The sequence below is a fragment of the Oryza sativa genome, chromosome 12 (assembly GCF_034140825.1).
Source record: "Oryza sativa Japonica Group chromosome 12, ASM3414082v1".
Taxonomy (NCBI): Eukaryota; Viridiplantae; Streptophyta; class Magnoliopsida; order Poales; family Poaceae; genus Oryza; species Oryza sativa.
The window spans coordinates 55,717-79,545 of record NC_089046.1 but is presented as its reverse complement, the minus strand read 5'-3'; the positions used below and the strand labels follow the sequence as shown (position 1 = coordinate 79,545).

General features: G+C 46.4%; 2 protein-coding genes across 17 annotated transcripts; both read right to left on the bottom strand.

Moving 5' to 3' along the window:
• Nucleotides 1-4,619: 4,619 nt before the first annotated feature.
• On the bottom strand, nucleotides 4,620-11,932 carry LOC136354818 (uncharacterized). Its single transcript, XM_066306562.1, has 2 exons — nucleotides 11,173-11,932; nucleotides 4,620-5,149 (listed from the first exon to the last, which is right to left on the bottom strand). The coding sequence occupies exons 1-2, from the start codon at nucleotides 11,332-11,334 to the stop codon at nucleotides 4,808-4,810; spliced, it is 504 nt and encodes a 167-aa protein (XP_066162659.1). The 5' UTR covers nucleotides 11,335-11,932; the 3' UTR covers nucleotides 4,620-4,807.
• Nucleotides 11,933-13,464: 1,532 nt separating this feature from the next.
• On the bottom strand, nucleotides 13,465-22,498 carry LOC9271052 (uncharacterized). Of its 16 annotated transcripts, none has more exons than XM_026021854.2 (8): nucleotides 22,052-22,202; nucleotides 21,752-21,816; nucleotides 19,970-20,553; nucleotides 19,709-19,866; nucleotides 18,294-19,597; nucleotides 17,860-17,954; nucleotides 13,992-14,135; nucleotides 13,465-13,899 (listed from the first exon to the last, which is right to left on the bottom strand). In XM_026021854.2, exons 3-8 carry the CDS (start codon nucleotides 20,507-20,509, stop codon nucleotides 13,618-13,620), a joined length of 2,523 nt encoding a protein of 840 aa, XP_025877639.1. In that variant the 5' UTR covers nucleotides 20,510-20,553; nucleotides 21,752-21,816; nucleotides 22,052-22,202; the 3' UTR covers nucleotides 13,465-13,617. The 16 variants fall into 16 exon arrangements, 12 of the variants coding, with proteins under 12 accessions (XP_025877639.1, XP_025877638.1, XP_066162376.1 ...); XM_026021853.2 differs by having other exon boundaries at nucleotides 19,970-20,550; XM_066306279.1 differs by having other exon boundaries at nucleotides 21,752-21,811; nucleotides 22,052-22,195.
• Between the last annotated feature and the right edge of the window lie 1,331 nt (nucleotides 22,499-23,829).

Genomic DNA, 23,829 nt, shown 5'->3' with positions numbered 1-23,829 from the left:
ATCGATCAGCAGCGCGACTCTTGCTAGGGAGACAAACTGTTACCCAGTCAGATGAGTGACAGTTCGAGAGAGAGAGAGTCAGGCGCATGGGATCAAAGGAGTCTACTCGGCCACTAGAGCTAGTGTAGTACTCCTTGATAATAATGCCATCATTATGTTGATTACATTATGAAAGTCTGAAGTTACTCGAATAATAGTAACTTTTAACTTCAAAAGTTTATCGATCCCAAAACATAACATAACTTCTCTATCTATTCCCTCCTTTCAACAAATCACAGCCATCCCAGTTAAATTTCTCCATGTACTTCCTCATTTTAAGTAATTCACGTACCATCTCTAATTCTATTTCACATACTTTCTTAATATAGTCCGCAATCCAAAATAAACTATATTTAGAGACTTGGGAAGTAGAAATTTTATTTGGCTACCCAAGAGACAGGCATACCAAGTGCACGCTCATTACCTATAAATGGATTATGATAAACTTCTGATTTGCTAATTTTCAGACTATTTTGTATATTAAATTTCTATCCAGGAATCAGCCAGGGTACACAAAACAATAAGTAAATATACATATCCAAACGTAAATAAAGCGTAAAATACTTACATAAGAGGCACTTAGTCCTCACATCGAAATGAAAGTAACAGCAGCAGAAAAAGGCGATCCTAGCGAGGCTTCAGCTCCACTCCACAGACAAAACTCAACTGGGGTCTGAGCCTTGATCCTCTAACTTCGTCTTCAGCTCAGAAGCTCTACACTTCTGAAAAGAGGGAACAATAGCATGGCTGAGTGCAACCACCATACTTAGCAAGCCACACCAATGATGCACTCATGCAATGGGGCACAAAGGGAGGTTTGTGGCTATTTGCATAAAGACAGTTGTAAAGCATTTATAGTTGAAAACGGTAAAACAGTTGTTTAATTAAGGTAATATTAAATCTCCACTGATCAACGCTACACCACGTTGAACAGACCCAACCAAACCACCTGAATTACACTAGTTCATTAACCAATTATTAAGGATGGGACTAATCACGGTGAATCTGGTCGATCACCCATAACCAGCACGGCTATTCAAATAGTTTTACTCTGGCCAGAGGTGCACAACTGTACCCACAAGACACAATCCACCAGCGTGTCACCATGCTCGGCCAGACACGTCACCATGTCGAGTGATTATGACAATACCCTTTATATAACTTCCTCGGACCAATAGATGCCACACCTCAGGTTTCGCCCCTGCCCTAACAGGCAGCCCCCCCCCCCCCCCCCCCCCCGTGCCACGGTGAATCCGGAAGCAGCAAAGGCCGTCGCAGGGCCCATCCATACTCCATCATGCCCACTCTAGCCTGGGTACGTCAGCTAGAGGAAAGCTACAGATCAAGTAGTTACCCATTCCCGCTTGTGGTACGCGCAGTAAGTATTCCAGTTCATCCCGTGAACCGGACCTTAATTGCCATGGGCGCGACTAGCAAAACCATGCACCCACAACCCACCATTAAGTCGTGTTTTATTTGGATAATTACGACCAATGAAACATGATCGGATGTCTTGAGCACGCAGCTCATCAAGATACGAGATGTCTAATGATGTGATTATCCCATTATGTGAGCTAGTGGTAGTTAAGCATGGCTAATCCTATAGTTCTAGCTAGGTCAACTTAAGTAACACAAGCTAGTCGAATTATTACCCAAGTTTGACAAAGGACAGACATAAAGTAATATGGCACAAATGAACATATAGGTAAAACCATGATCCCACGTAATTAGCAAGACATGCAATTTTATTTGAAAACGATAAAACATTTATAAACTAGAATCAACATTCTCAAGGGGAATGTGTGACTTGCCTTGCTTCTTCAATATAATCTTCTAAACTCTTTCCTCGCGACCACGGACTTCCGAAACGGCGGAATCTACGTGCTGGCATGCAAAACGAGGAAAAACTCTAATAAAAATCAAGTTAACAATACATGAAAAGTAAACAAACATGCAGAGCTCAATTTTAGATGAATTTTGCAAGTTGAACAACTCAATTTTAGAAGTTTTGAGCCATTTAAATGGATTTCTAGAAGTTAAACCGAATTTATTGCGCAATTAAAGCTATTTATGGCGTCAGCCGAGGGGATTAGGTGGCGCCGACACGCAGCCCCACCTGTCGGTGAGGGGGAGGGCGCACGGTGGACCGAGTTCACGCGCACACCATCTGCGGGTGCACCACGTGGTGGCCATGGCGGACAGGTAGGCGGAGGTGGCACCGACGTGGCGTCACGTGGGAGCTGACACGGGGCGGCACCGAGGGGCCACGTGGATGGCCCAGATTGCCCCAAAGGGGGATCAGGCAGCCATGGCGAGCGGGAGGCGGCGAATGCGGCGGCGGCCTCGGGTTCGCAGTGGAGGTGGTGATTCGGTGGCGGATTGGGGAAATGGAGCAAAGGCCGGCATGCGGCGAGGCGCGGCGGAGCTAGTGGTGGCGGCGGCTAGAGCGGCGGTGGCGTGCGGTCGAAGCTCAGCGGAGGGTGGCAGAGATGGAGGGTAGCGTGGGGAGCACGGGAGGTGGTGTGGGGAGCTCGGGCAAATGGGGAGAAGGGGAGAGGCTGCCCCGGGGAGTATTTTTGATAGGCTCGGGGAGGAGAGATCGTGGCCGAGAGGGGCGGCAACCGGCTAGCAACGCGGGGGAAGAGAGAGAGAGGGCGGCGGATTCGAAATTCAAATCCGTGCCGATTTGCGGGCGCGGCGCGCGGGCGGAGTGGAGGAGGTGGGTGGCGGTCACGGGCGACGCGGGGGAGGGGAGCGTAGTGGGCGCGGGGGAGGCGACGACATGGGGAGAAGGCGGCCATGGCGGTTTTGGCTTGGGAGGCCAGAGGTAGGGGAAGAGCTGACGGGTGGGACCGCCGGTCCCACTTGTCAGCGAGGGGAGGAAGGAGGAGGAGGGAGGCAAAATAGGCTTTGCGCGGGGAGGCAAAAGGGCCGGGCCGAGGGAGAGGGATAGGCCGGCCTGAGGGAGAGAGAGGGGGTGCGCGGCTGCGGGAGGTGAAGGGGGATTGGGCCAAAAGCGGCCCAAAAAGGAGGAAGGGGAAGTTTTAATTTGTTTTACAATTTAATTTAATTGATTAAATGGTGTTTGTATTATTATAATTACTTCTTGAGCTCTGAAAATTCACGGGAAATTTCAGAGAGTTTATTAGGGCACAGAGAATATTACAAAATATTCCCGGATAAGATTTTTAAAGGAATTTTTAATTTCCTCTATAATTTCACTTGATTAAATTGCTTTAACTTTTATTTAATTTCTACAAAATGTATTATTTAATGATTTTTAATTCTGAATGAAAATTGGGGCGTTACAGCTAGGACGCGCATGAGCACCAATGCGGCACAACCATTATTGCCCAAGCCTAGATGGATTAGGGTTCCCTACCAGGGTGGACCAGTGGGGGTTGGAGGGGCAGCCAGAGGAACAGGGAAGGGGGGAGGCTGTGTTTAGAGAGATGGTTGTGAAAGTGTCTTACTGGGAACTGAGTGATGGTGAGATGGCAGTGGCACTGCTAGCTGTGGTCGGGAAAAGGCGATGGGCAGGGTCAACACAGCGGGAAACGGGCGTCAACCAACAGTGGCGCATGCAATGGGGTACATGGGGTACATCACGTGTAGAGGATAGGAGGAGGGTTTTGTTGTGGAAGAGGATAAGGTGGAGTGTACATGTGAGTTTTGGCTTACTCACGTCCACTCACATATTTGGAGGCCCCATTGGGAAGTTACCTGGTTGAGTGCGCTAGCCAAGCTGAATGCGTGCAAATTGTAGGGCCATGACCTAATCGGCTGATCCTATGGTGTACGCTAGATTGTACCTAGCAGACAAATGATAAGGATTTATACTAGTTCGGGACCTTCTTGTTATTTATTACGAACGTTACCAGCGTTGTCTCTTCTTCAAACATGTTCGTTCGACTCTAACAACAGCAAGATGCACCGACACTACTTCCTCTATGCCGCTCTATGCACTGCGACCGTCTCTGAGGCTTTCTTTGCTAGTCCCCTTCGACACTAGTGCAATACTCAAGTTGGTCGACAACCTCGCGCGCACGGTATTGGCAGCACCATTGTGTGCATCTTCCCGAGTTGTCCCTAGGCTTGGCAAACCTGGTGTGATACCTTGTTCTCCAGTGTCACCATCTTTGTCTTCAGCACATCATTTTACACCTTGGTCCTTGGAGCCATCCTGCGCACGCACGACCACTCTACGATGCCCCTTGTGCGTCCTGTGGCTCGGCTACCTCGTCATCAGCACCACCGACTTCAGCTACATCGACCGCAGCTACTCTATGCATGGCTTCATCGACCATGGCTACGTTTTACCCTTCACTTTAGCTACATCGATTACAACACAAAAGGCTATCATCTGTGTTGAGCACTCTCCTAGGATTTTTCTCTAATATAAGCGTCTGTGTTGCTCACGCTTGTATTGTGGGGGATGTTAGAGTATATGGTAGTAAAATATATCTTATGATAGAATTGATTTGAATAGACTCGTTTCCTTATATACCTCCTCTACCCTGAGGTTTAATATAACGTGTCTAATATTTATATATTCTTCTCACCCGACACTATTCAACACGTTGGACTAACAAAATAGTATAACAAGACAAAAATAAGGGAACGAATGAATGCTTTGCTTGTTTCTTCAAAATGTTCCTTTGCTGCTTGATCTACAGATCAATTTTGCAAGTCGGGTGCCGATCTAGATCATTGAGGAATTTATAACAACGAACCAAAATCAATCGATGCGATTTAGCTAGCTAATTAGCTAAACGGGCGGCCATGAGCAGTGCAGGTAGGCGCAGAGGTCCATGGAGGAGACGCCAACGTAGGCAGCAACCTGCTCCATCTCGTTGGCGTCGCACAGGTGGAGATTCATGCCCGCGCCGCCACACATCTCATCCCTGGCCAATGACGCCTGCATTTCTGGCCACCACTCCGGCACACTTCTTGTTGGGATGATTGCAGCAGCAGCAGCACCATCGCTGAGATTGACAAGCGACGGCGGCAGCTCATGTGCAGGTGCATTATTATCGTTGCCGCCGGAGCTGGAGACGAAGCGGCCCTTCACCCTCGCCCTCTCGTCCGCAAGCCTCTTCCGGCAAGCGTACTGATCAATGAATACCAAATATTAATGCACGTACACATGATCAGCTTTGCAATGTTACAATTAAGAATACTTAATGCAGTACTAATTACGGAATTCCTAAATCATGTTATAATAAAAATTGGGACCAAAATCTTGCACATTTCTAACCTTCTGATATGCTTCACATTTCGTGCCAGGCCTCCTCCTCTTAGGCATAGGCGGGGCCTGGTCAAGCAACGAACTTCAACGACTAACACTAACCCAACGAGTTAGGGTTTAGGTTTCTAGATGAGGTTAGGGGTGGAGGGAGGGCAAAGAGGGATAAAAATCTGATCCGGTCTTAGAGGGATGACTGTGGGAGGTACCAAGTGGCAACTCGTTGACAAGGCGGCGATGGCACCGCTGAAGCCCTAGAATCGGTGGCGGGCGGTGGGCCAATAATGTTGCTAGTGAGGACAAAGTGGAGCAAGTCATTAGAAGACGGGGACGGTGGTGGTGTTTCATATAGCGGGAAGCCACCGAAAACGGGAAAGATGACGAGATGGGGACACCTTACCACCAGCAGCTTGAGAAAAAGAAGAGGCGGGGAGGAGGGGAGGTTCAACCGGCGCCATCGAGTTGAGTGGAGGAGATGGGGGAGGATTGGAGGAGGAATGGCAATGGCGGCGGCAGTGGGAGTGAGGAGGAAGGAAGAAGGGTTAGGGTTTAAGGTGTTGGCACGAATCTTAAAGCAATCTAAAGGTCCACAATTATCTGAGATATATATTAGGAGGTTTTTCTATCAAATAATATACACTAGGTAGTGGTGTCAGCAAAAACCCCTCGCTTAGCTCTCGATCAGTGGCTAACCTACAATCTCTGAATATTTTTCAGACGTGAACAGTAACTGAAGAACTGAAACGAAGAACAGAGTTTTTTTTTTTTTGGTGCTGCGTAACCACCTGCAGCTTTTCTGATTTCTCTTCAATTTTATTCCCTCATCTTGTGAGGTTGTTACATGCATAACAAACATTGATTTCACCGGATCCAAACGACTGAACGCGCCATCCCACGCTCCAGATCCAGTTCCATCGCTACTAACAGAAAAAGGGGAAAAGCTCAGCTGCCCAAGACTGAAACTTCCTGGGACAGCCGTTACAATGCATGCAGCATCCTATGCCTAAGAATTCAAACTTACTAACTGAAAGCAAACAAATTATTGCAAATGCACAAGATTATCTTCAGGCTAACAAATCACCCCCTAATCTTGATGCATTCATACTTCAACCATTCCCAACTTCCTTCTCAGTTCTAGAAAACGATTCTTGCCGAGAGGTTTTGTCAGCACATCTGCAATCTGCTCCTCAGTTCTGATGTAATCCACTTCAATCCGTTTCTGATCTACACATTCCCGAATGAAGTGAAACCTTGTGTCAATGTGCTTGCTACGATCAAGAAGCACAGGATTTTTACAAAGATTGATAGCAGATTTATTGTCAACCTTCAGAATTACACACTGAGGATCACAAGCTCGCAGCTCGCCAATTAGCCGTGCTAGCCACACACCCTGACAGGCTCCAGTTGTGGCTGCCACATACTCTGCTTCACATGAAGACAGGGCTACAATTTTTTGCTTCTGTGACTGCCAGCTGAGTAAACTTTCACCCAATTTGAACAGCACACCCGATGTACTCTTCCTATCATTGATATCCCCAGCCATATCACTATCACTATAGCCAATAAGCTGAGGAATTTCTTGTTTCTTCCTGCTAAACTGAATTCCAAAATTCTGTGTACCAGCCACATACTGCAGTACATGCTTCATCGCAGCCCAGTGTTTAGAAGTGGGATTCTCCATAAAACGGCTGACGTATCCAACTGAATAGCACAAATCTGGTCTGGTATTTACCAAGTAGCGAAGACTCCCAATCAAGCTTCTGAATTCTGTTGCATCTACACACTCCCCAGGTTCTCCCTTGCTAAGCTTGAGTCTAGGTTCCATAGGAACTTGACAAGGATTACAACCTTCCATTCCAGCCTTCTCAAGGATTCTCCTTGCATAACCAGCTTGAGTCATCATGATCCCATCATCACCTTGTTTCACTTCCATGCCAAGATAGTAGGATAGCAACCCGAGATCACTCATGCTGAATAATGTCTTCATCTGCTCCTTGAACCTGATTATTTCACTCAAGCTTGGCCCAGAAATGATAAGATCATCCACATATACACCCACTACCAGTCTTGAATCACCATGCCCTCTAGTGTATACTGCATTCTCAGTTGCACTCTTGACAAAATTCAGACCTGCAAGACTAGAATCTAACTTGGCATACCAAGCTCGGGGTGCCTGCCTTAGACCATAGAGAGCTTTCTTCGGTTTCAGCACCTTTCCTTCCTCACCCTCAACAACAAACCCAAGTGGCTGCTGCACATAAACATCCTCTTCCAAATCACCATTCAGAAACGCTGATTTGACATCCATGTGGTGAACCTGCCACCCCTCCTGAGCAGCCATTGCAATAAGCAGTCTCACTGTCTCCATTCTAGCCACCGGAGCAAACACTTCAACAAAATCTACTCCTTGTTGTTGTACATATCCTTTTGCCACCAATCTTGCTTTATACTTCAGAATTTCGCCCTTAGCATCACGCTTGACTTTAAACACCCATTTCAGACCAATGGCTTTGTGGCTTGGTGGCAGATCACTCAGTGACCACGTATGATTTCCTTCAATGGATTTCATCTCTTCGATCATCGCTTTTCTCCAGCAACCCTTCTTCTCAGCCTCCAGAAAGCTCGCTGGTTCCTCAACAGCCATCATCAGTTCATCACTGTAGTCAAAATCGAGGATGGGCGTCGTAGTGGCGAGCGTGTTTGCCACCGTCTTGTATCGTCTGGGCGCCTCATCAGTGCCCTCGCTTGCATTGCTTGGAGGAGAGCAGAATTCAATTCCAGTAGGCAGACTTACTGCTGTTTCTTGGGTATCCAGTGCATTTTCAGATGTCACCGTCGCCACCGAATTGGGCGAGATCGACGATGGATCCTCGGTAGCTTGAGATGTCGCCGCATCTGAACTGTGGTTCACATCAACCGGCGTTGTGTAGTTTTCAACCGAGAACTCCACATAAGCGTCTGCATCCCCTTCATGCTCCTCGCAGCCGCTCCAGCTCCAGAACGTCGTCTCGTCAAACACGACGTCTCGCGACACGCACACGCGCTGCGCCACCGGATCGTACATCCTGTAGGCCTTCGACCCCTGCTCATAACCAATGAAGACCATCCTTGTGCCACGGTCGTCGAGCTTCCTCAAGTTTGGCTTGGCCGTCTTAACATAGCCCACACACCCAAACACACGCAGGTGTTCGACAGTAGGTCGGCGACCATGCCACGCTTCATACGGCGTCACCCCATCAAGACTTTTAGTCAATGATCGATTGAGTACGTACACCGCCGCCACCACTGCCTCTCCCCAGAAGTGAGCTGGCATTCCGGCAGCCTTCATTATGGAACGCGCCGTGGCCACCACAGTTTGATTCCGGCGCTCCACGACACCGTTCTGCTATGGCGAGTAAGGCGCCGTGAGCTGGCGCTTCACACCATGATCGGCGCAATACTCCATGAACTCCACGGAGGTGAATTCACCCTCGCGATCAGTACGCAGCGCCATCAGCTTATGACCGGTCTCCGTCTCCACACCGGCCTGAAACTGTTTGATCGCTGTCGCTGCCTCGTGCTTGGAAGTGAGGAGCCGAATCCACATGTGACGACTCATGTCATCAACCAGCAGGAGAAAATATTTCCGACCGCCCGGCGTCGCCGGCAAGATCGGACCACAGAGGTCGCCATGCACTAGTTCGAGCACCGTTTGCGCTCTGAACTTCGACTCCGCCGGGAATGGCGCGTGACGCTGCTTGCCTGCAAGGCACCCGTCGCATAGCTCGTCCGCATGATCAATCCGTGGGAGCCCACGAACCATGTCACCGTGCGCCATCCTCCTAAGTGCCTGGAAGTTCAGGTGTCCGAGACGTGCGTGCCAGCGCCACGCCGCCTCGCCACCACTTGTTGCCATACAAATCGGACTAGCCATGTTCAGCTTAAGTACGTATAGATAGCTGGAATCCCGATTTACCTTGGCCAGGAGCAAACCATCCGGGTCGTGCAGCGTGAAGACGTCGTGCCTTATGTGTGAGTCGTAGCCGCGCTCGTCGAGCCGGCCGACACTCACAATGTTCTTGCGCGGTTTAGGGATGTAGTACACCCCCTCCAGCGAACGATGATCTCCATTCTTACACCTGAACACCACTGTCCCGCGTCCCCGGATTTCAATTACTGAGCCATTTCCAAACCTCACCGTGCCGACGACGCCGGTGTCGAGTTTGGCGAACGCCGTGCGCGCCCCGGTCATGTGGTTTGTGGCTCCCGTGTCCAGGAACCAGTCACCGGCCTTGTCTTCCTCACCGACATCATCATGGTCAAGATTGACCTTCTTCTCAGTGAGGTGTACCTCTTGCACGCTAGGTGTTCGGTCTAGTGTCGCTTCCCCGGCGAGCGACACCCCCATGACATGCGCCATGAGCAGAGTTGGCTCTTCTTCTCCCTGCACCAAGTTTGCCTCTGCACGACGTTGGCGCCGCGGCTTGCGACATTGCCGTGAATAGTGACCAAATTCATCACAATTGAAACATTTCACCTTTGAAATATCCCGGCTACCGCTTCCGCCAATGGCCGCCTCCTTGCCCTTGGACGGTCCGGCAGCTTTCGTCTTTCGGTTTTGCCCACCAGTCCCGCCGCGGCCCTTGCCACCACTGCCAGAGCCCTCCTGCTCCCGCTGCTTCACGCGTGCCTCCCACTGCTCTTCGGTGAGGTACAGCTTGCCGCCGCCGCTCACCTCCTCGTCGTCGCTGTACGAATCGATCATGGACAACCGCCCGACGAGCTCCTCCAAGGCCATGGTCTTGATATCGAGGAGTTGCTCGAGTGAGATTGCCACCGGCTTGTACTTCTTAGGGACAACACGCAGCAACTTCTTGTTAACATGTTCGTCCTCCATGACTCCGCCCATGTCACGGATGTCCGCGACGACGGCAGTGAGCCGCATCGCAAACTCCTCCGGCCTCTCTCCCTCCTTAAACCGCATCGATTCAAATTGTCGGCAAAACCCTTGCTCCTTGGCCTCACGCACGCGGTCGACACCGACCCGCATGGTCTTGATGGCATCCCACGCCGCCTTCGCCGTGTCGTGCTTCGCCAGCCCGCGCAACATCTCGCGCGGAACGGCCTGGAGTATGGCAGAGAGAGCCGCGTGATCCTCGCGGTTCTCCGCGTAGCCGGGGTCAATGGCCGTCCACAGCCCTTGTGCCTGAAGACTCACTCGCATCAGCAGTGCCCAGTCGGGGTAGTTCGTCCTCGTCAGCATCGGCAGCCTCGCAGTCGCGCTGCCATCTCTGGACAGCGGCACCAGCGGCATCGTCGCGCCGTTTGCGCTGCCGCTCCCCTGCTCGCCGCTGCTTCCGCCACTTCCACCACGCCTCGGTGGCGGAGTGTAGCGCCCATCCGACGACATCAAAAGCGGAACCGGAACCTCGCTCTAATACCAATTGTCAGCAAAAACCCCTCGCTTAGCTCTCGATCAGTGGCTAACCTACAATCTCTGAATATTTTTCAGACGTGAACAGTAACTGAAGAACTGAAACGAAGAACAGAGTTTTTTTTTTTTTTTGGTGCTGCGTAACCACCTGCAGCTTTTCTGATTTCTCTTCAATTTTATTCCCTCATCTTGTGAGGTTGTTACATGCATAACAAACACCGATTTCACCGGATCCAAATGACTGAACGCGCCATCCCACGCTCCAGATCCAGTTCCATCGCTACTAACAGAAAAACGGGAAAAGCTCAGCTGCCCAAGACTGAAACTTCCTGGGACAGCCGTTACAATGCATGCAGCATCCTATGCCTAAGAATTCAAACTTACTAACTGAAAGCAAACAAATTATTGCAAATGCACAAGATTATCTTCAGGCTAACAAGTGGAACTGCTCAACCAGTAGTAATGAAATACTTACGGTTATCCTCTTGCCGAAGTTGCGGTGGCTGCGCTTGCTCCGGTACCTTTCGATGCGCTCCCGCCGCTCCTCCGCGCTGTACCTCCCCTGCAGCTGCAGGAAATGGAATGGCGGCGAGCTGATGATGCCATGCCAAGACGAAGACCGGCTCGAATGGTGCATGCTGCTGTTCTCTCTCGATTGATCGATCGATCTCTTTGCTTCAATTCATTACTTGTGTGTCTACTGTTGGCTTTTGGCAAGCTTTTATAGACATATATAAAATGGAAAATGCTAAAACCAGCTGCTTAGTACGTTTCTCGTGAATAATCATGCATGTAGCTGGCTAGTTCAATTGTCACCGAGGTAATAAGTTTAAATCTTGTTTGTTTTTTAGCCACGTACACGTTGCCGAGCTCGAATTCGATAGTCTGTTGCCAGCCCACCATGCATATACTCCTATAAGTATATATGATGAGAGAGAGAGACTAGCTGGCTCCATTTGGCATTACAGGTGTAAGCAGCTAATTAACAGTTGTGCTTGCTAAAACGTACCACATGTTCCATTCTTGTGCAGTTACTGTACAGCTAGTTGTACACACGTCACTGCAAGTAATTACCCCAAACTTCACTGCATATTTGTTGTATTAATTTGAGTTTGTAACGACTCGATCATGCCATAAGATCAACAAGAGCTCCAGGGATGAAAGAGCATGCATGAAATGTAGCATCTCATATATATGTTTGGGAATTGGCTAGTGGGTGTTGGGTGTTGATAAAAAAATTATGAAACTTATTCTTGTTGGAGCATCCGCTATATGTTAGGCTCTTTGGTTTAGTAGGAATGATATTATTCTTGATAAATCACCATCAAAATCTATAGCTCTTTGGTTTAGTAGGAATGATATTATTCTTGATAAATCACCATCAAAATCTTATTTGCAAGTACTTTTCAGGATAACGTATTGGCTCTGGTGTTGGGCTCAAATACAAAGGTGTAAATAAGATATCAAGCTAATTAATGATGCATGTCGTAAAATTGAGTCAACGATTATGCAGCTCTTCCCTAACTTTGGGTGGAGGTTCGCAGATAGAATTTAGCAGTTATGGGATCTCTATTTTGTGTTGGTGTCTGTTGGTTTGTGTTTGCTTAATGTTTTGTTACTTTGGTTCTAAACTCACTGTGTGAGTTTGCTTTTGTGTGAATAGCAATTTTTTTACAAACAGACCTCTTAAGTGACAGCCAGCGAAAATCAATTTTCATTGACAACTGCTGAAGAGGTACCAGCGAAAAACATCACCCCACTAAAAAAATTGAAGACATTTAAAACCACCACCTACTGCCACCTAGCTACCTCCTCTCCAGACCCACCCACCGCCTCCTCCTCTCCAGCCACCACCGCTTCCCTCTTCTCCTCCCTCCCGCCCCACCGGTGGCGGCGGGGGTTGTAGTGGCGGTGATGGGGGTCAGCGGTGGGGAGGATAGCGGCTCGGCTGAGCCCGATGAGAAGGGTAACGACTTGATAGGGGAGGAGCTGCGACGACTTCTCCATGGCAGCGTTCGAAGGCGGAGCTGGCAGTGGTGACTCCATTCGATGGCGGATCCACCGCCGCCTAGTCCCAGCTCCCTCTCCCCACTCCTCCCTCCTCCCCTTTCCCCACCGCCACCACCCCCTCTCCCTCTCTCAGATCCGATACGCGGGGAGCGGTGGAGGCTGCGACGGGGCTCGGTAGTGGTGGTGACGACCACCACACCGCGAGCCATCTCCTCCTTGAATGACGCTATCAGCCACCGCCTCCATGATGAGCTCTAGGCACGCTGTTGAGGAGAGAGCGGAAGAGATACGAGGGAGAGAGAGCCACGGAGGGAGAAGGGTTGAGGGATCAATTGGATCTGAGCTTATATGTTGAGAGAGCGGAAGAGAGATGAGGAAGAGGAAGTAGCACGCTACTTGGTGACTTACATGGAGGTGATGTCAGTGTTGGACCTCCTTTTAGTGATGTCGACTGTTTTTGCAGGCAGCCCTGTTAGGTGACCGTCTATGAAAATTCGATTTTCACGGGTTGTCACCTAAGAGAAGCACCTGCATAAACTAATTTTCACACGCGATCCTTCTTAGATATATTTTTTTTTGCATATTGTGCGTTAGACCACAGGAGCTTCTCATTATCTTTACAAGTGAAATTTTAATGACCCACTTGTTAAATAAAACATGGTGTTTGCGAAAATCGTTTTTTAAGTGAAAATATACTGACATGTGGAGGGTCATTAATATCAATTTATATGGGTTCATTAATTTTCAATACCAGATAGGCTTAAACCACCTCTATATTGACTGAGGGTGTAAATTGAACCGTTTTGCGAGTCAGGGGTAAAATATCTATGGAGTAGATAGCAGAGTAAATTGAACCGTTTTAAGAGGTAGGAGTAGGTAGCAGAGTAGCAGTGATGATTGAATGGATCGATCAGTGGCCGCGGGGTGAGTAGAGATCGATGGAGGAGACGCCGAGGTAGGCGGCTAGCAGGTCATCGTCGGCGGTGTCGCAGAGATGGAGGCCAGCCGCCTCCTGCTCCTGCCTGGCCAGCGCCTCCTGCACTGCCGGCCACCACTCCGGCACATTATTATTCGTCGCCGGCGACACCTCGACTTGAGCTGCAGCAGCAGCAGCAGCGTCGTCGGAGGAGTTACGGGCGAAGCGGCCCTTCACCCTCGGCCGGCTGTCCGCGAGCGTCTTCCGGCAAGCGTACTGCAATTAATTAAAGCAACCATGCACATTAATTAGCTAAGTAATGAGAGAGAAGGATCTGTGTTAATTGATGATTAAAATGAAAGAGTTACGGTGATCTTCTTGTCGAAATTGCGTTGATTGCGCTTGCTCCGGTACTTGTCAATGCGCTCCCGCCGCTCCTCCTCCACCAGGCCTCCTCCGGTGCTCAACACCCGGCGGAGCGACGACGACGAAGATGATGATGAGCTCCAGCCCTGATGATGATACATTGTGGTAGTTAGTCCAGGTACGTACGTGAAGGTAGATACATTGATCAGGCCATTTATATATGGCCGCCTTGGCCTCCACTTCCACTGCCACTATAGCTTCTCTTCAATTTGATCTGATCTCTTCAAAGGAGTCAACTCTTAATTTTGGTTAAGCCCTGATTTGACATGAGCTGCTCCACTTTGTGATAGGGTATGATTTGATGATCGTGCATGTATATAGCATATCCCTGTATTTCCTTGCAATGTTGAGAAGGAAGCTGGCATGTCAAAGGTATGCAGGCTAGTAAGGTACTAGTACAAGCATCAAAACGACTGATAGCCACCACTGCCACTAGCATACTCCTACATGACAGACAGAATGGAAGCTCGCTGTTGCGCACAACACATACATCAGCCCAACAGCAACTAATCAATACAAGTTTTCTCGTAAAGAGAATCTATCTCATCAATCGATTAGTATAAAAAGTGCCACAATCAACAAGCTACCCGGCAATCTCAACACCAACACTACGGCCAAGGCAGCCAGTACAGACCATTCAAGGAGACATGGACAAGTTGGGTATATCTCCTACCTCTTCCACTCACATCCTTCAACCATGCATATTCCCTGCTGTACACCAGGGGATATGCCATTGTTCAACACTGGCACTATTGCTCAAATTGCTATTCACCACAAATTAACATCAGGCCCTACCACTTTGCTGCAAGAATCCAAACTCACTATTCTGGGGTTGGATATGCCAATTTGGCTGATTCCAAGGTTTTGTCATCCCTGATCATTAACGATAGGATGCTCGGATACAGTCATAAAGGCAAGGATATGCAAAATTGGATAAATGAAAATAAAGATGCGCAGGAAGCTCACTGAATGCTGATCATGATTAGATACAAGTATAAAAGACGGTCCTCGATAAGATTCTCCCTCCAAAGTCCGCAGCAATCCTATGGTAAGCTTTTTCAAAAGTGACATCTCCCAAGATTTTGGTGAGGAACAATCATGTCCCCTTTGAACATTGCAGCCTACAAGATAGAGATCCACAGGAATCTGTGTTGTTTTTCAACCATCTATTGGACAGAAGTTTGCTGCTCTAGATCCAGGATGCAGTTTTCAATTGGCAATTTGTTGGTGAGGTAACTGGAAGTGTCCTAAATCCACCACAGGTCTGCCTTCTGCTATGGCACAGCTTCTGATTAATCCCTACAGTAGCCCACTTAAGAATCGCGTGTTGAGTTGTTGACTTATCCTGACAACTGAGCTCGACCAACCTCAAGTAGGCCTAGCCAACCCGACAGGATAAAGTCAAAGGGCACCACGGAGTAACCTTGCATATAGATTCATTTTCCTTTCATGTGCAGCAAAATTCTTAAATTGTAAGTTCTTACAGTTGCTATGATTTCCTTTTGGATGTAACCTGCATTGGTTTCAATTAAGAGCACCATCACTATCAGATGAATTAAGCATTGATAATTAGGTGCACAGAAAAAGAAATTACAAGAATCAGTAGATGGGAATTATGAAATTCAAAAGGCGAGAGGGAAAGAGGAAAGGTGGGGGTAAAGATAGTGAAAACAAGTGGGACTATTATGATAGTGTGCAGTTTTTGTAGATATTACTTTTTCTTCTTGTAGGTCAACTCTAAGAATAGTCGCACCACTATAGCATGAGTGGAAAGCAATAATTGTTATGTTGATATGTATAAAGAATTTACAGAATTGAGTAACAGACTAGACAGAAATGCAATTGTACCAAGAATTGGCATTAAGAGACAAAAAGTCAGCAATTTCACTAATTTACTCCTACAGGTATCTTAAGGTACAACACTATTCGTATGTAGTGTGAAGTTAGGAACACCCAATGAGTCAATTCAAATGTCATGATCTTAGGCAAATGAGACCCGACATTGATGAAGGCTGGTAAGACCTCAGTCTAGTGGCATGAATGATATAATTATTTGTTCAGTCTCCACATCTTCATTTGGGTGCATCTGTGGGGGTGAGGCCTTCTATTGCTTTCATGGTCTCTAAAACCTTTTCCATATCAAATCTGAAAGATTGAAACTGCATACTGAATTCATGCTTCTATTTCTTTCGGCATTAAATCAAAAAAAAAAACCTTGATCAAGGGGGAAGGACGACCCCCTTGACTTAGCTTTTAAGAAGGGGTCCCATCAAAACCTAGCCAGGCAGGAACCTCACCAGCACATGCTCTTGCTAGCCTGGGACCCTCTGCAACTGTAGCACAGGGAGGTGAGCACAAATGTGGCTCCCAGGATGCAATCCCTAGGCGGGTGGCACTTCTACTGGGTGCTCTACCAGCTACACGTTCACCCGCTTCGGCCTTAAATAAAAATTATCTTTATTCTAAACAAGCCACACCAGGTCTACACTGTCTTGAAAACTGCATCCATAAAAATTAGCAGAAGGGAGGGAAAAAGTAGTGAGATCACGAGATTCATATTATGATCCAGATGCCATATTTTCAGCATCATCAGAGCTTTTTTTTCTAAGATTTCGCGTACTAGAATCCAATTTTGTAGGTAACAATAGGGCAGTACCACGTCCATAATCAATACGTGATAAAATATGATTTGTCAGTCCCTGGAACAAAGAACACAGCACATAGTTGTGGTCTCTTGACATGATGAGCAAGGACCAGGTTGCATCGGTCTTGTCGGCTGTGGCTAGGAAATCATGGGAGGGACAGTATAAGGAACAGGGAGACATAATTGTCTGATTAACCTTGTACTTAAGATTAAGCAAACACCACCCTTTGAACACTAAATAAAGGATGACTTAACTGGAACTTTAATGCTACTAATCTGATATGGTCCGGTTAAACTTTTGGTTAAATAAAGGATGCATTCCTCTTGGGCAGGGCTGTCAAATGAGCGTTCAGACTTCACAAGCATTGCGAGCTTGACTCAGACTCAGTGGAGCTGAGCTTGAGCCCAAAACAGGCTCAAGCACTCATTGAGCTAAGCATGCAGTTCGCTCAATAAGTCTTCAATCACATGTTTATACCATAACACTAATATATACTACCTCTGTCCCAAAATATAAGGGATTTTACCCAAGTAATTATATGGGAAAAATCCCTTATTTTTGGACGGAGGTAGTACTGTTTTATAGCCTTGTGATATGCTCATGCATGTGTGTTTAAAGTTGAACTATCCTTACAGAGCTGAACTCAAGCCTATGTGTGCTGGAGTACCTAAAACTTTATAGTTATCAAGTCTCATCTAGTCCACCTCGGGCTTATGTAAGCTCAAACCTCAACTTAGGCTTGTTCAACTCTAGATTGGCTCAAGCCTGCAGAGAGCTAGAGCTAAGGTTACCTAGTCTTAGCCAAACCTGACTTTCGAGAGGCCTACCTAAGCAGACTGGCTATGGTTGTAGAACAGCTCCCACGTGACATCATGGCACATTAAACTTATAACTACATGAGTTTGTAATTATCTAAATAAAGAGTATCCTGTCACACAGTTCAAGCAACAATATCTCTATCAATACAATATAAAAAGAAGTCAAGTACCAACTCTTGTTTTTCATTATTCATATCACACTGATAACAGACAAGGAATTCGTGTTTAGCGGTATCCTCAAAAAACCATACCTGATACAGGATTCAGCGTGCACATATGTTAGCAATATCCCTCATGACTCAACATAATCTATAATCTGGTATAAAAAAAACGAACAGGCTTCTTACCTTGGATGCTTTCTTCTTAAAGGACACAGACTTGAGGAAGCCCAAGAAAGGAACATAAATCGGATGTTGCGACCTTAATTTTTTGGTTCGCTTTTCTGCAAAACCAACAAAACTTCAGATATGCTTAAAAGATATGCATAAATCTCAATTTTCTTTGATTGTCTTCATACTAAAATCAATGCTCAATACTTCTAATATAAACTAATACATGTTAAGCTAAGTTCAAACACAATGAAACAATAGATCCCTTAAATTGATCTTCCTCAAAACCTAGTGAATCATTTCACTGTTGACTTGATACTAGCTGCAAGCATGAAAGGACATGACAGAGAACAAAATAGCCTTCATAATTAGAAAAATCTCAAGAATAGTCACCAGTAAACACAAAAGGTTACAAATTCAAACTGTTTAACAATGCCTACTTCATATCTTACCTGATCTAGTTAGGGATATCTCCACCTCACCACTAGCATAAGAATAGTTTAGTAGTTGTTCATGTATTTTAGCAACATCTCCCTCCAGAGAGTTTGAGTTTTGCTTTGCCAACTCATCAGTTTTACTGGTTGTATCAATGGATCCTTTATCATAAAGAAAAGCAGTCAAGGCAGTCTCTGGACCACAGGGAGTATGTTCCACTAAAATAGTTGCTCCTCTGTCAACTGGCTCTACTTCATCGCTTATAACTTGCGGTGGCATCATAACATCCTTGCATGAATTACAGTGCAATTGAGCTGCAAGATCTGGTGGCGCCTCATCATCTTTCCCACATGGAGGCAACTCTAGCGGTTCTGCAAAATCTTTGTGAGTCTCAGAAAAAACTGAGATGTCACTGTAAGAGTAGAGGTCCTTATTCTTAGAGTAAATACTGGAACCAGAAAGAATGTCATGATCCTGTGATATCCTATCAACCCTCTCACAGGAGGTCAACCCAGAGTCACATTCTGTACAAGCTTTAGCATAATCTGGGAAGCCAGTAGACTGGTGAGGGCACTTATTCACGACACTCGTGTCAGAAAGTTCCATACTACATGGAATAGCATAACACACCAAGCTATCATCAGAAGATAAGGGAGCGGTAAAATCTGCAATGAGGTTCATTTTACTTGACTCTGTACCATCTAGTTCCATAGCATCATGCAGAGATTCAACATGTTTCTCAATGCCTTTCAGATCAAAGGAAGAGACAGCAGCAGTCTGCACATCATGAGCCATAACAGTTTCATTGTTTCCAGGATTATCCAAATTGGTAGCAACACTATGCTGCTCACAAGATGCTGGCAAGGTAGACAATACACAAGTCATAAGACTTTCACCTCTGCTAACTTGCACAGGCCCTTCTTGAGTTTCAACTGGGAATATGATTTCGTTGCCATGGCTTAACTGCTCTTGCTGCTCGACAAAGAGGGACTCATCACCATCATAAGGTACATGACTTGATGCTTCGGTGAGAGCATTTATGGGTAAATACAGTAGTTCATCTTTATTGGCAGAAGGTTCTGGATTTATATCAAGAGATTGCGGTTCTCCTTTGTAAGATAGCAATTCATATTTGTCGGAAGAAGGTTCTGGATTAACGTCCAAAGATAGCAGATCTACTTCATGAGGCATAGGATCCCAACCAATCCAGTCAGCAAGCTTGAAGTTTGCTGAATTCAACTGCTTATTTGGTAACAGCCTGTCGATTCTAATGGTTTTCTTGTAGAAGTGCTTTTTCCTCAGAGCCTTGGAAATCAGTGACCTGAGAATGAACAAATGGCTTAGAATACATGGCACAGCATCATGATTCAGACTAAACTGCCTAGCTTTCTAAAATAAGCTCCAGATATCATATAAGAGATGTGCAAGTGACCTGCAGTTGACGGATAGAGCAGCTTTGGCTCGTTGGGTAGAAAGGCCAAGCAAATAAGAAGATAAATTTATGGCATCATAGGGTCCTCTAATTTCAGAAGCAGTGTGAGCAGCACTTGAGATGATGAGATTCTTTCCTTTAGTCCACTCCACCAAGAGCTGAAAAAAGATGAAAAGGCTTTGGTTACTAAGGAACTAAGTATTAGTGTTACGATATAGAGAGATATGCGAAGATAATAAGGAAGAGCAAGAGATGGCCAACCTTGGCTTCGGCTACGGCCTGTCTCCTTGAAGCAGCATCGGCGATGAGGGGAGAATAGGCGATCTCCAAGTGCAGGCCCCTCTGCAGCGCAAGCTTGAGCATGGGGAGCTTGAGGCGAAAGGGCAGCTTGTGGGAGAAGTCGATGGAGACGATATCAAGGTGGTCAAATGTGGCATGACAGAGGTGGTCGAAGGCGGCTTGCGTGAGCGGCCGCGCAGCGACGATGTCATAGGTGCGAAGGAGGCGGGCGGCGGAGGGGGCTAGGGCAGAGGCGCAGGCGGCGGCGGAGTCGAGGGAGAGGGTGATGCGCGTGTACTGTAGGAAGGGATGTCGGCGGTGGTGGAGGGAGGCAGAGGGCGGCAGCAGGAGAGAGGAGGCAATGGGTGCATGGGAGTCAGCGAGGAGGCCACGGTGAGGGTGATCGAGCGCGACGGCGGAGTAGCCGAGGTCAAGGGCACGGGCGATTATGCTAGTGTTGGTGGTGGTAGATTTGGAGTCGTCGGGGAGGATGCTGAGGTCGAAGAAGCCGGCAAGTGCCATGGCAGACAGTGGTGTAGCTAGGAATTTTTCCTTGGGAAGTCCTACTTCAAAATTGCAGGTTAATACAACATACCAAAATTTTATAAAAAAGTTCAAAGTTAGTGATAGGGCGATACAAAATTAGAAATATAACAATATAACAATAGTGTTATAACAACAATAGTCGGCTAACTTAATAAGCAAGTTAAAATATGCAAATATTACAGAGGTTTTCTCCCATCCTTGGAGAGGTATATACCTCCTCGTATTTGAGATATACCTATCCATAAAAGGAGTTACCAAAATTAATCTTACATGTTGGAATAGGATTGGAAACTTATCTTTATAGAAATTTGTGACATTTTCCTACATTTTTTATAGGTATAGATATTTGTGCTAATTAAGAAGAGGTATATACCTCCGGACTAACACTATGAGGTATATATACCTTTATATACCCCACAACAACTAGAATAGTCTCGTCGGTGCTAATCATAAACTTAGTTTTCTAACCAGTTAAACAGGTTTAATTTTTACCTCTCAAATTATGAGGTATATACCTCTCCAAGGATGGAAGAAAACATCAGTACTACAATATAGATAGTTCAAATACATAAGATCTTACAAATAAATAGAAAACTACAATGTCATTGCTTCAGTATACGCTTACGTATTGTTAGCCATGATGTCACAAACTTTGGAGAAGAAGTCACAAATCACAGTTCATAGTTCTAATTCACCAATTGGCACTACCATCCTCACAGTTCATAGCAAGTCAGCAGAACATTCACTGATTCACTTGTTCAAAAATCAAAGTTGATAGAAATATAGATTCATTTGATTTCATAGTTCTAATTCACCCATTAGCAGTTAGCACTTCACCTCACATAGCCGGAAGGGGCGGCACATTCACTAATTCACTTGTTCAGGAATCATAGTGGATAGAAATATAGATCCATTTGATGTCATAGTTGTAATTCACCAATTAGCACTTGACCTCACATGAGCATAGGTCGGCAGGGGCAGGGGCAGGGAGCAGTGGCGGGCCCAGCTTTTTTAACTTGTGTATTCGAAATGGGAAGAGGAAAAAAAATTTGTTCATACACCTAAAAGCCTAAAAATTAGCTTGTATAGTATAACACACTAATAATTATAATATATAGTGTATATAACATAAAATTGGTAAACATATCAAAATGCCAACATCTCAAACATATGGAATACAAAAATGATAGGAATTGATAAATTGGGAAGAAATCTTACAATTTAGAGATTAACTTTTCGACGCTTGATATTTTGAAAATAAGCGATGATGTCCTTGTCCTTGGCTTGCAAAAAGAATTCCCTTTCAATGAATGTAACTAGACAATCATTCAAATATTTTTGCCCCATCTAGACCAGTAGACCACTACTCAATTACTCAAATACTCAACTAGGCAACTACAATTCTACAAACTAAGCAAGCAAGCAACTATACTAAATCACTGAATTGTACTAGTTCCCAATCCATTTCACCAAACAACAGTCAATAGGAAGCTGGGGAATAGGGGAAGGAGGACGAACCGGACTACCGGAGCTCCTCGCGGTCGTCGACGGTGAAGGAGGCCAGGAGCCCAGGAGGGGCTCGGCTGCAGGCTGCTCGCCTCCTCCTGCCGCCGATGCGACCGCGCACCCCGCAGCCGGCAGCCGCCGCACACGCCAACGCCGGCAGCCGGCCGTGCGGTGCCGCCCGAGGCCCCGAGCCGCCGACGCGCCGCTGGCCGCCGCTCAGCCGCTGCCTGCCGGCCTGTCCCGCGGCTCGCCGCGACGCCGCTGACGCGGACGCCGGGACGCGCCACCTCCCTGCTGGCTGCTGCAGCCGCCAAGCTGCGCCCGCGCCCCCGCCCAGTCGCCGGCTTGCCGCCGCCCGCCGCCGCACACGCCGGTCGCCGCGAATCGGCCGCCCTCCGCCAGTCCGCCGCCGCTCCAACGCCCTCACTGCACAGTCTAGGGTTTGGGGAATGGGGATGTGCCGGCTGTTGGGCCGTCGGGGAGCGAAAAATGGGAATTGGGCTGAGTTAAGGCCCAAAATGAGTGTGGGCTGAGAGGCAAGGGGACGGGAGTGGGAAATTTGGGCCCAATATAGGAAAAAATGGTGAAACAAGGCCCAAATGAAATGAATAGTTAAGGCTTCTTCTTTAATTTTTTTTGAATACATATACGAAGTATAGCGAGAATGCTCAACTTCGGCGCGCGGGGGGAGGGGGAAAAATTGTCTCCCCCCATCACGTGCGCACCTGGGCTCCACCACATATCCCCTATCCTCACCTACCACTTATCCACACACACAACTCCATTGCAACAAATCACCCACATATTTTAAAAACCTTCTATTAAGTAAATTTGGTTTATTTTTTGTTACACTAAAAATGTTTCACCTAGTGTATTCACAATGTTTCACTATGTATAGATCTAATGTTGCAGTGAACTGAAATACTCCATTACAACAAAAAAACCCAAATATTTTGGAAACCCTCCTATTAAGGGAATTCGGTTTATTTTTTGTTCCATCGAAAAATGTTTCACCTAGTGTACTTATAATGTTTCACTATGTATGGATCAAATGTTGCAGTGAGTGAAACAATTCCGATATACCTGGTGGAACATCGTGCAACATTTAAAAATAATTCAATAATAAGCTAAAAAAAATTTTGTTGGAATATATCCATGTGTGGTCTTGTTTTGAAGATTTAATTGCAACGAATTTAATGGTACAATTGGATAAGTAATTTAAGAGAAAAATCAGTTTAAAATAGTTTTGCACGTAAATCGAGCGCTGACGTCATGCTGACGTCAACGCCCAATTTTTCTCCAAACCAATCAGACGCCCGAGCCGTAGACTCGTTCGAATTATAGAGCATATATACCTATTTTTTGTCCAAAAATCTTGGGTATATATCTAAATACCCCTTGAATCATAGCTGGCCCGCCCCTGGTAGGGAGGCCGGAGGGGAAAATGTTTCACTCGTTTAGATCGGGTGTTGTTTTACCTTATATAAAAACAATGTTTCAGCAAATAGCGAAAGAAACAATCAACTAGGGCGACCAACTATGGCTCTGTTTGTTTCAGCTTAAGATTATTGTAATCTAGATTATTAAATTAGATTACTCTAAGCTGGATTATAATAAGGTAACAGAAAATAAGCTACGAGTTGTTTGTTTCTCTAGATTATTAGAGGCATCTAAGGGTAAGGATAGTGGGTCTTTAACCACTCAATAATCTGAAAAAAGCTCCTTTAGAGGAGATTATTGGATTATAGAAATCTGGCTTATAGATTATAATAATCCAGCATAATAATCTA

Coding starts and splice junctions, on each gene's coding strand:
- LOC9271052 (XM_066306276.1), bottom strand. CDS start 20,509: ATGGCACTTGCCGGCTTCTTCGACCTCAGCATCCTCCCCGACGACTCC. Junction 19,867..19,969: donor AGGCCGTAGCCGAAGCCAAG/GTTGGCCATCTC, acceptor ATCTTTTTTCAG/CTCTTGGTGGAGTGGACTAA. Junction 19,598..19,708: donor GCTCTATCCGTCAACTGCAG/GTCACTTGCACA, acceptor GTTCATTCTCAG/GTCACTGATTTCCAAGGCTC.
- LOC136354818 (XM_066306562.1), bottom strand. CDS start 11,334: ATGCACCATTCGAGCCGGTCTTCGTCTTGGCATGGCATCATCAGCTCG. Junction 5,150..11,172: donor ACTTCGGCAAGAGGATAACC/GTAAGTATTTCA, acceptor TTCATTGATCAG/TACGCTTGCCGGAAGAGGCT.